The following is a 12295-nucleotide window of genomic DNA, read 5'->3' as shown; positions in this document are numbered from 1 at the left end:
TCCTCTGTTTATATAAGTTGCCCGTGACAGTCTGCAGCCTAGTTCCAATGCTCTAGAGGGCTGGGATGGAAAGTTAATTCTGCTGGACATGAACTTTAAGACTGAAGGGCTTCCAAGTTGATTTTTATTTGATAACTTGTGGGTACAACATGAAACCCAGCAAGCAGAAACCCAAAGCACTGGCCTCTCAAAGGGTTCACACCTCAGCCACTTGGCCGTTTGCCTCTTTTCAAAGGAAGCTGCATTACTCTGCCATCTGCCCATGCTGGGGACGAGTCTCTTCAGTGCCAAGCACTGAAGAACGGCAGTACCCAAATGCACACATCTTGCGGGGGCCTTCTCACTGCGGCTCATCTTCTCCCCCACCCCCAGCATTCTGCAGAAGAAAATCATAGTTTCTAGGATCTGGAGAAAGAAATACATCAGAATCTGAACATGGGCATAGCCGTTTGAGAGCCCTGGGATGGCTTTTTCTGGCAAATAAGGGGGCCTTGGGGCGGGAAGCTTGAAGAGGTAGAAGGTCTAGGGGACTGATAGGCTAATAATAAAAACAAGTGCTTCCTTCCCTCTTCGGGTAGATGCTAACTAAAAATCCTAAGCAGTTTCTGTCTCAAGGATCCTGAGAGCATTCTAATGGCAGTCATTCATGAAAAGACCAATCCAGACAACTATAAAAAACAAAGCAAGGGAACGATTAACATAAAATTGAGGATGGTGGTTCGTGGGGGAGGGAAGAGATGTAATCAGGAAGCAACACATAGGGGTCTTCAAAGATACTGATTCTACTTGCTAACATTCTACTTGCTAAGCTTAGTGGTGGGTACCCAAGTATGCAATTCATTATTATTATAGTATATACACTTTATGTATCTCCTTTTGTAGATCTGAAGCATTTAAAATGATAAAAGCCCATCTAAGCTGGATGGGCTGTTTTGGGAAAGCAACATGAATGATTCAGCTCCAGTAACATTTTTAACTAACCCTTCCATACTACATTCCCATGTTATTTTATTCCTCCCCAGATCACCCTGATCACCCTGACAAGCATTAGGGTGCAGAGTTAAGTCATTTTAATTCTGCCAGTAGGCCACTTGCATCTTAGTAGTAGAAAGACTTGAGCGGTAGGGTGGGGGAGGAGCTGGTGGGCTGTATCTCACATGGCAGAAAAGGACAGGAGCAGCAGAAGACCTGAGGCAAGACCTTCTTTGCGGCTAGCAGTCCTTTGTGTCAGCTACACACTGCTTGTGCTACAGATGACAAAGAGAATGCCTCTGTCCACTTCCACTCTGCAAATTACCAACTGGACGGCAACAGATCCGTGGGAGAAAATGGGTTACAAGCATTAGACTAGACGGGCCGTCAACACATTGATAAAACCATTGGCCACTTTTCAAATTCCTTGAAACTTAAAATATAAACCACGAAATAATGATGTCCTCACTCTCCCTTGTCCATAAACCCCATCTACTGATGTCCTAAGACTTAAACATGTCCTTTTCTACAGTAACTCCCAAACTCGGATGTCCAAACGCCAGGTTTGATGGCCACAATTTACCTCTCTGCGCCTGCTACAGCACACGGTGCCAAGTCAGCCAGCCCGTGCCATTTCAACACGTCATGAGCCAGTGTCTGTTCATGTGCTGCAGGCACAAAAACCATGTGTTCATTTGTAGTTCCAATACACAGACATCTGTGCAGCAAGGTCAGATCCAAAACTCCATCATACACCAACTAAAGAACCTATGGTGGGAACTTCCGGGGAAAAGCCAAGAGACGTGGTCCAAGGTCTAAAACCTCGGAATGATTTTAGCAGGAAAAATGTGAAGGAGTGAAAGACACAGGCTCAATGGACAAAGATTTCTGAACTTAGGTTGCTCACTCCAAAAGATGCCAACCACAACCACTTTGTGGCGTAAGAGTTAAAAAGATCCATGGAGGGGCCCCTGGGTGGCTCAGTGGGTTAAAGCCTCTGCCTTCGGCTCAGGTCATGATCCCAGGGTCCTGGGATCGAGCCCCACATCGGGCTCTCTGCTCAACGGGGAGCCTGCTTCCTCCTCTCTCTCTCTCCGCCTGCCTCTCTGCCTACTTGTGATCTCTATCAAATAAATAAATAAAATCTTTAAAAAAAAAAAAGATCCATGGAGTATGGACCCAAAACCCAAGCCCGAAGTCAGAAATTCCTCAACACACACCACAGAATCATCTTGCTTTCGCCACGTCAGACTATTCTCAAAAACACTCCCTTAGACCTAAAGACCCGAGGAAACAGAAAAGGCTCTCTCATGTCTGCCAGGTCTGTCCATGACAGCAGGGCCCCAGACTAATGCCAAGGCAGCCTGCCTCTTTCCAGAATTCTTTTTTCCAAACAAATAGATAGGAAACCACTACAGAACTATTCTCCATTTTCCCACCTCACAATTACGAAGACTGCCAGGAATAATCTCAACTGTTAACTCTGAAAAAACAAACCTTGAGAAATGAACAAGGTGCTCATTTCCGACCATGTGTGTATTATGTGATGATTTTAAAAGTTTAGATCAAATGCCATTTCTCAGCAAACACAAAGGAAGACAATCAGCTCAACATATGTGAAAAAGACAAGGGAACTTCACTGGTTTTCCTGAAATAGCAATTCTATATCACACTGAGGCCCACAGGCATCAAGCCCAGCTCTTTGAATTCCAACATATGTGTGTTACAAGGCCTAGCCCAGTTCTCCAGAAGAGAAACCTGATTAGTCGGTGGCCCACTTCTTCCTTCACTTGGAAAGGGTTCTCTAAGCTATCACACACAAGACTTAAGACTTGGTATATCCAGGCAAGTCCATTTCCCAGACTCTAAAGCATCTGAAAGGAAGTAAAGGTTTGCTTCATGCTAAAACACAGAAACTATTAAGCCTTATAATATGACAGCAGGAGGTACTTTCCATTGATAGCTGTGGGAAAGGTAGATGTGGAGAAGGGCAGAGAGAACCATACCCAGAGGTTACTGAAAAGCCCCAAATTATACAGCGAAGACTGCAGAGACCCGTAATTAATTCCAAACAACGATAAGGCAGGAGGCCATCTACCTTCTGGCAAAAGACTGACATTTCTCACAGCCTCCAGGCCCCTACCAATCAAAACAAGAGAACAACCTAAAATTCCAAACTCATCCTTCCTCCCAACAGGGTGCACTTAGGAGGTGCAGATCCATAGAAATCACAACTACCCTGGCCAGACTTACCAAGTTTCTCACAGCTGCGAGGCTGCCAACAAGACTGGCACATCGTAAGCTGTGGAAAAGCTAACAAGCAAATCTAGCAGCACCAAATCCTAAGCATTAAAAAAGAAATACCAGTTCAATCTTATTACTTCTCCTCCAAGAACACAAAATATTCCATCTCAATCTCTCTTGTCTTCACTCTATTTCTACAAGGACAGGAACAAGACGAGAATCACTCCCATTTTACAGATGGAAAAAAAAAAAAGAGGAAGCATGAAGAAGACAAAATTGGCTACATTCCACAGACGCTGGAGTTGTAAGCAGAACCTAGATGTTCACGTTCTCTGTGCAACATGCTGCCTCCCAACCAAACGTTCATACACAAATACCTAGCTCTTCTCCAATTCATCAGAGAAAGCCCTTGGACCAAAAAATGTAATTCTCCAGTGCCCTGAACTAAGCTTCTTTGCAGAGCTACATCCCAATTTGCTCTGCAGCAGAAATCTGTATTGTGCTTAGTGTGAGGGTTGGTAACAGAGCCGCCAATGACCATTAAATTCTGCTTCCAAAGGCAAAAAACCGTATAATGTTATATGCCTTTTCCTCTTCCTAATCTATTAGACGTAGCAGCTAATTTCACGCCACACCTCGTATTTGGCGTCTCTGGAATCTTAGACCAAGTCCTGGTCAATATGGAACAAAGGCAAGACGGACCACAAGAAAATTAGCAGTCTATCCTATGTCATTACCCACAGCTTCAATCCTGCCCTCCCCCTCCTCTGATGAACATTTCCTCTATACTGGGAAGTGGAGCATCGAATGCAGAGCCTACAACAAAAGGAAGCCACACAGTTTTTAAGACCTGAGCTCCCAGCGTAAGTTCACTTGGAAAGCGAAGGCAGAAACATAGGTCTACTTGAGGGGGCAACACACAGCAAACTACTGACTTCTTCAGGGAATTTGGGTTGGGTCTGATCCCCAAGATGATGTTCTGGCCCAACTGTTCAGAAAGGGCAGCAAAGTCAAAACTGACCCCATACTTTTCCTCTTGGGAGCACGCAAACTCCCCTGAAAGGAGAAGTCCAAGGATGAGTGGTTCCCAGTGGAGGTCACACTTCTGGGTCATGTGGGAAGCTTTGTAGAAATTCAAACTCTTGGGCCCTCAGACACACTATCTCTTCCCAAAGCTCCTCACGTGATTCTGGTACACAGTAAAGTTCTCAAATCTATTGGTCTACCCATTCTTCAGCCTTGGGTTGTGGTTGCCAGTGTGTCTCAAGAATCCATCGTATGAGCGGCACCAAAACCAATTCCAATCTTTGTTCAGAACCCATTCGGCAGTGCAAACCACCAAGGCAGTTACCACAAGGGAAGTCTCACTTCTTGACACAAACGTTGACAGCTTTTAAACTAGTATACAGACCTAACACTACATGCCAGAGTGCCGTCCACCCTTCAGTAACGCAGAGGAAAAAAAAAAAAAAAAAGACCTCTAAGTTTGGAATTTTCATCAACTGGCCTAGAACCCCCGCACCCATGTCTATACCTCACACTTAGAACACTCACACCGGCTTGAGAGCAAACTATTTTCTATTCTCAGAGTCGGTGGTCAGCACAGGCTTGAGATACCAGGTTTATCTAAGAAACCAACCAGGAAAACATTAACATTTTGAATAGAGATGCCCAAACAATTGCTAGCCTACAGCCGCACAAGTGTGTCACATAATTTGTAGGCATGAGCATGAAAGGGGTGGGGAACACAGAGAGAATAATAAGCAAAATGGTTACAGGACCAACTTTTTGCCCCTAAGACCAAACATTTCCAGCAACCTCCTTACCAGAAGTAACCGTAGACCGACACCTTGGAAAACTTTATAAAAGCCAGACCAGGGTGGGGGTGGGAGGATGGTTTCAAATCCTCTCCCAACTGGGGGGCTGCTAACCAGCTGAGAAATGTCACCGGACTGAACTAAGTGTGAAAACTGTTCCCCCAAATAGCTCTGACCTAATGGGCGAAGTCACCACCTTTAGGCCTACGTCTCTATGCATCCTTATGAAAAGCACATCCTAAGAATTGTCAGAATCATGTTCGCAGCAGAATAAAAGGGATATGAAAGAAGAAAAGGAAGTTCTGTCAGTCAGCGACCCCGGCCAGTCTCACCTCCCCGCGTCCAGCTCCCGGCCCGCAGAGCCTCCCATGTCTGTCAGGCTCGCAGCAGAAGCAGCCAGCTCTCCAGAAGGCCTCTTGCCGGCCCCATCCCCGCCGCCGGAGCCGCCGTTGCAGCTCTTCGTGCGAAAGAGGCGACTGAGGCGGATTTTGAGGGAGCCCTTCCGAGAAGGGCCAGCCAGTGGCCGGAGGGGCCCAGGAGGGGGCGGAGGCGGGGGCGGTTGCTGCGGCTCCCCTCTACCCAAGCGCCCTGGGGGGACCAAGTCCTGCATCGGGAAGGGAACCGGGGGTAATTCGGGACCCGGGGGCTGCAGCAGAAGCCGGCCGCCCCCTCCTCCTCCGCGGCCCGGGCTGCTGAGCTCCTCTTCCGAGCAGCTGTTCGTCTCCAGGCTCTCGGCCTCCGACTCCAAGCCCTCCAGGACCAAAAGCGCGTCGCTCGTTTCCGTGGGGTCCTCCCCGGCCTGCGGGGCGGCAGCAGGCGGCTGGGGCTGCGGAGGGGGCGGCTGCGGGGGGCACGGGCACGGGCAGCAACCCCCACCGACCGTCTTGACCCCCGGCCCCGCCGGCTGCCCGAGCCCCAGAGCCGCCAACTGCGCCTCCAGTCCAGCCGCCGGGCCCCAGGTCCGCTCGAGCGCCAACCCCGGCGGCAGGGCCTTGGGGTCCAGGGCACAGCGGTGCCGGGGACACAGCAGTTCCGAGGGTCCCGGCTCCGGGGCCGCCTCCGCGTCCTCCTCCTCCGGCGGCCGACCCACGTTGCGGAACACCATCAGCTGCGGCGGCCGGGAGCCCCGCGGGCCGGGCCGCGCGAGGAAGGGTGGCGGCGGGGGGCCATGGCCCGGGGGCGGCGGCGGCGGGCCTGGCTCGGGGACCGCCTCTCCATAGCCGAGCAGGCGGCTCAGGACGCGGTACGAAGCGGCGGCAGCCGCCGCCTCGCCGTCCCGGAGCTCGGCCCCCTGCATCGGGGAGAGGGAGGGAGGGCGGGCGGCTGGGAGCCGGGCTGGGGTGGGGACTAGGCCGGGCCCCGCCGGAGCCCCGCCCGCCGCGGCCCCCGGAGCGACAGCGCTAACGGCCGCCGCGGCCTCTGCCTCATAGAGGGGGGCGGGGGGCGCGCGGAGCCCAGCGCGAGCCCAGGCCGCGCGCGCCGCCGCCGCCGCCGCCGCCGCCGCCGCCGCCGCCGCCGAGGACCGCCCCCGGATGGCGTCACTTCCGGGAGGCCGTAACCACGCCCCCTCCCCGGGGCGTGCTCGCGCTGTCCTCCGCGGAGCGTGACGTCTAGTGCAGCCTGGGCCGCTATTGGCTGTGGGCTGCTTCTCGCCTGGCCGTTGGTCCCCTGCCCCGACCCTCGCTTTTCACTTCCCGGGCGCTGAGGCCGAAGCAGCCCCTCCCCGGAGCGGTGGGGAGCGGCCCTGAAAATCCTGGTTTGGTCCTGGCCGAGAGCGCCTGGTCTTGGGGGAGTATCTGTGATGTTGTCCCGCCTGTGCCGCCTTCGATGTGTGACCTTGGCCAAGTCATTTCTTCATTGACTAACCGTATCCCCGCTGGCCTCCAGTAAAAGTCTGTGGAATGACACATGAATAATGTGTGTTCTAGAGCCAGCGGTGTGCTGGTGAATGTTGGACAGCTGGCTCTCTGGGGGCAGGGGGCATTGTATGTATATATATATATATATATATATGTACATAAGTTTATCATGAATTTTACTGATGTTTACATTGGATGTATAGCACACAATTTACAAATGATAACAATAGTATACAGTTGCAAATCCTATATAACCAATTGATTCTCAAGAATCCTTTCATTGGTTTTGGTCAAACTCGTGTGGGTCGCCAACCTAAGGTTTCAATTAATCGAGGAATTGCAGCATGAATGTTGGTTGATGTTTTCCTCAATGTCAGTGTAAGAGGAAAGTGAAAAAAATAAAGACAGTCTTAACTGTCAATTATGGAAGTGACTTGCTTGCTGAATCAAAACGGTTTTCAAATACTGAAAGAAATTTTCCTTAATTTGGGGGGCGCCTGGGTGGCTCAGTCGGTTAAGCGTCTGCCTTTGGCTCAGGTCATGATCCCCAGGTCCTGGGATGGAGCCCACCTTGGGACTCTTTGCTGGGCAGCTAGTCTGTTTCTCCCTATCCCCCTCTCCTGCCCCCTCCCCCACTTGGGTCCTCTCTCTCCCTCCCTCCCTCTCTCTCTCTCAAATAAATGAATAAAATCTTAAAAAAAGAATGTTTCCTTAATTTTTGTACTATTCATGGTGTAATGGCTACCGGCATAACACATTAAATTTAAATCTGAATTACTAATTTTTCCTTCATCACTTTTTAAAATATAGATAATCAACAAAACAATAAATCAAGGGCCTGATTTGTAGCATTTGCTGATATACATCGTGTAAATACTTCCACCATGGCTGATTTCAATCTTTAGAACACAGAGTTACTGAACACAGAGTTAGAAAGAGATGAACAGTAGGGTACCCTTATGTAATAGTTTCATCGTGCAGATAGAATAACAACCCCAGGAACATAGGTAAATAGTAATAGTAAAATTATTAGAAAGTGATGAGTTTTGAAAATTTTATTACCTATGTTTTAAACATCATTTAATTATAAGTGTACATAATTTAATTTTGAATAGTGGCTGTGTTTCACAACTGGCTTACAGAATTCCTGAAATTTAAACAGTTGGATTTCACAGTCCTGTATGAACCAGCTCCACAGCACCTTCATACCTCAGTTTTCCATCTGCAAAATAGGAATCAGGATGGCTGCTTCACTTACTTGCAGACGTGCTGTAAAGCTCAAATTAGAGAAAGCTTGCTGTGTAGAGGATCATAGACTGGAGGGGAGGGAGACGACTGGACTGGAGATAGCCTGCTATATCTGAGATCAGTTAGGAAACCATTGAAATTGTCCCCAGAGAGATGTCGAGGGATGCAACAGATAGGAGGAAGGATAAGCCAGCAGAACTTAGCTACTTTGTACCTGAGGGTGCATTGGAGTGAAGAGGGTATGCATCCTGGAGCCAGAGAGAGGTTTTGTGGGTTGTTTTTTTTTTTAAGATTTTATTTATTTGACAGAGAGCACAAGTAGGCAGAGCAGCAGACAGAGGGAGAGGGAGAAGTGGGCTCTCCGCTGAGCAGGGAGCCTGATGCGGGGCTCGATCCGAGGACCCTGGGATCATGACCTGAGCCTAAAACAGCCGCTTAACCAACTGAGCCACCCAGGCATCCCCAGACAGAGCTTTTTTTTTTTTTTTTTTTTTATAAAGATTTTATTTATTTATTTGTCAGAGAGAGAGAGGGAGAGAGAGTGAGCACAGGCAGACAGAATGGCAGGCAGAGGCAGAGGGAGAAGCAGCCTCCCTGATGAGCAAGGAGCCCGATGTGGGACTCGATCCCAGGACGCTGGGATCATGACCCGAGCTGAAGGCAGCTGCTTAACCAACTGAGCCACCCAGGCGTCCCCAGACAGAGCTTTTTAAAACAGAAATTTTTCAGGGCGCGTGTCTGGCTCAGTCCAAAAACCATGCAACTCTTTTTTTTTTTTTTTTTAAGATTCTATTTATTTATTTGACAGAGAGAGAGATCACAAGTAGGCAGAGAGGCAGGCAGAGAGACGGGGGAAGCAGGCTGAGAAGAGAGCCTGATGTGGGGCTCTATCCCAGGACTCTGAGACCATGACCCGAGCCAAAGGCAGAGGCTTAACCCACTGAACCACCCAGGGGCCCCAAGCATGTGACTCTTGATCACAGGGTCGTGAGTTCAAGCCCTGCCTTGTGTGTAGAGATTACTTAAGACTAAAATTAACATTAAAAAATAACCTGAAAATTTGTCTGCAACCGGTGATTATATCCCTCCGTAATTTCCCATCATTCTTTGGCTGAAGAGAAAACTCCTTAAGGAGATCTATGGGGTCCTGTGTGATCTGACCCCTGCTTCTGTCTGGCCTCATCTCCCACCAGCCTTCAGTTTGTTCTCTCTCCCCTGCAGTTCTGCTGGCCCTGTGTGAGACTCGTACACATGTGGCCATTACATAAGCTATTCCCTTTTCTTGAAAGGTTTATTTCCCTTCTCTTTTAGCTTAGTAAACTCCTATAAACCCCCAGGTTGAACTCACTCTTCACTACCTCAGGGAACTCTCCCTGCCTGGGTCCTTACTTCCTCCGCACCCAGCTTCCAGACCGTTCCTTTGTCACACTTCCGACATAGCTGTGATTTTTCATCTCTCAGTGGGGTTATTTGATTAAAATCTTATCTTCCCTACTGGGCTGTAAACTCCACAAGGGCAGGAGCCAGATCTGTTTTTCACCCATTATGGACTCTTCCCGTGCCACAGACGCTTTCTGCCACAGAGTGGACCATTGAAATAGAAGCGTGGGATAATTGTTCAACCTCATGCTTTGCAAGGAGCTCCTGATACAAATTCATGTCTAATTCTGCACAACAAACCATTTTTCCTTGCCCATGAAGAAACTGTAGCTCAGAGAGCTATTTAGCTAAGGTCACACAATTCCAGAAGGTACAGTGGAATTCAAAACCACCCACTTTCCTTCAGCTCCCTGGCAAGTGTCACTCAGATTTCTGGAGAAAAGAAGAGAAATTGCTACAGGATCACAGAACTCCAGAGGCTTAAGACAACCGCTCAAGATCCCTGGCTGTCTCTGGAAAACCTCCCTGGCCCCAGAACAGATTAATTAGCCTATGAATACAAAGTCTGTAGCTCTGCAGCGCCCTCTGCTGTCCAGCTACTTTCTTGGCCTGGGAAGGAAGCTCTGTCCATACCTGGTGAGTCCCCATCTAGGGTACCATCCCAGCACCAGAGCACACAGAGACATAGGGCAACACATCCAAGCTCTTTATTTTATTTATTTGTTTGTTTATTTGTTTATTTATTTATTTATTTATTTATGTCTATTCATTCATTCGTTCATTTATTCGTTTATTTATTTATTTATTTGTCAGAGAGACAGCCTGAGAGGGAACACAAGCAGAGGGAGAAAGAGAGGGAGAAGCAGGCTTCCTGCTGAGCAGGGAGCCCAACCCAGGGTTTGACAAGACACTAGGATCATGACCTGAACTGAAGGCAGACGCTTAATGACTGAGCCACCCAGACACCCCAAGCTCTTTCTAAGGCAGGGCAAGGAATACTGCCTTTCTCCACTTCCTTAAATGTCCAGGCCTAGAGCCCAGGTCCTGGGGAAAAGCATTGAAAATTCAGCTTCAAGCAAAGGAATTGTTATCTTTATATGAATTGAATTCGTGTGTATTTGTTGAATGGGTCTTGCGTCTACACATCTCTCTTTCACTGAGGCCCATCTAGGTGGTCCCTGAAGTGGTAGGACCCTAGTTCCAAAGGTTAGGGAAGAGAAACCCAGATAACTGAAGCTGCTCCTGAGGTCACTTAGTCGTTCAGTGGTGGGCTAGGTCTCGGGGCTGCAGTGATGAGGGAGACAGGGACCATCCCTGCCCCTCTAGAGCTCTCCAGCTACTCTGAGTCCTACTCACGCCATTTCCTGGATGGACGACCAAGAGCAAATAATCTAGTATCTTTGAACCTGTGTTTTATTGGCAAAAATAGTTCACTAATAATAAAAATAAAATAAATAAATAAAATTAATTAATTAATTAATTAAATTTTTAAAAAAGCCCAGGGGCTTTTGTGGGGATTAAATGAAAGCTTACATAGAAATGCGAAAACACGACACAAATGTTAGTAGTTATTATTATGAAAAGCTTCTTGGGGAATCAAAACGATTATTATTATTATGTCTTCATACAGTGTGTTCGTGACCCTCCACTAACAGTAACCAGTAAGACCCAGAGCTTGGAATGGGTGTCTTTTCCCCTCCATCCCTCTCTCCTAGCACACGGAATCACAAAGGCTGAGGAGAGAGCTATGCATGCGTCCTACAGGTCTGACTCCACTCACAAGCAGCTTCATGGCTTTGAGAAGGTCAACGATGCCCACCCGCAGCTTTAGTCTCATTTTCCTTCTCTATCGGAGAAAGGTCTGGACTAGAGGCCCTTCCAGTTCTGCCATCATAGGCGTTCTGCTGGGCGGCTGCCCTTAAGCCCCTCCTCTCCCTCCCACTCTGACGTTCTCACTTAGGATCCAATGCAGAACTGTTTGCAGAGCCCACCAGTAAAGCAAAGGGAGTTTCTAAAATCATCACCCATCCCTTCCTGCATACACTCAGTGCTCTGGGACATCAAAGGTTTAAGGGAGTGGGCAGAGCGAGAGAGAAAGAAGCCAAGAGACAGCTTGTGTATGTGGGGCCAGATCTCTGGGAGTGGGAGAGTGGGGAGCACAAGAGTGATGGAAGATGGCGGGAGAGGAAGGCAGGAGCTTTGTTCTATGGCTACCTGCATGAATCCACACCCTTCTGGGGCTCCTGGGTGGCTAAGTCAGTTAAGCATCTGCCTTCGGCTTGGGTTGTGATCCTGGGGTCCCGGGATCAAGTCCTGGGATCGACCCCTGTGTCAGGCTCCCTGCTTGGCAGGGAGTCTGCTTCTCCCTGTGCCTCTGCCCTGACCTGCCTCTTGTACCTCCCTCTCTCTCTGTCTCCAGTGATAAATGGAATCTTTAAAAAAAAAAGAAAAAGAAAAAGAAAGAATCCACACCCTCTGGATCCAAGGCAGTACTAACTCAATAAAGGAAGACGGGATTTAGGATGACGAAATGAAGGTGTGTGAAGCAGAAGCAAAACTTTGTTCACTCTCTTCTCCCTGTCCTCATTACACACAAGTGCCCATGCGTACACGCAAACACACATACGTATATACACCCCATTGGCTGTGGTTGTTACCTCTGTGGTGCTGGAGAAGAGAGGCTCCCCTGAGTGGAAGGTGAAGACCTGCTGGAGGTCATGAATGACAGTGTGATCCTTGCAGGGGGTGGGGAGCTTTTAAACACTCTGGGCCTCG

At 48.8% G+C, this 12295-nt stretch overlaps 1 protein-coding gene across 2 annotated transcripts in view; it reads right to left on the bottom strand.

Moving 5' to 3' along the window:
* The window catches only part of LOC111151637 (suppressor of cytokine signaling 7), a 28533-nt gene extending 22244 nt beyond the window's left edge, over positions 1–6289 (bottom strand). For both annotated transcript variants that reach the window (XM_022509760.1, XM_022509761.1), the window contains exon 1: positions 5366–6289. In XM_022509760.1, coding sequence (XP_022365468.1) covers positions 5366–6138 — 773 coding nt within the window. In that variant the 5' untranslated portion in view covers positions 6139–6289. The remainder of the gene's footprint in view (positions 1–5365) is intronic.
* Positions 6290–12295: the final 6006 nt, after the last annotated feature.

This window comes from Enhydra lutris, unplaced genomic scaffold, assembly GCF_002288905.1.
Source record: "Enhydra lutris kenyoni isolate GAN:26980312 unplaced genomic scaffold, ASM228890v2 scaffoldscaffold26, whole genome shotgun sequence".
Taxonomy (NCBI): domain Eukaryota; kingdom Metazoa; phylum Chordata; class Mammalia; order Carnivora; family Mustelidae; genus Enhydra; species Enhydra lutris.
The sequence above is the reverse complement of the archived record's forward strand: the minus strand, read 5'-3'. Positions and strand labels throughout refer to the sequence as shown.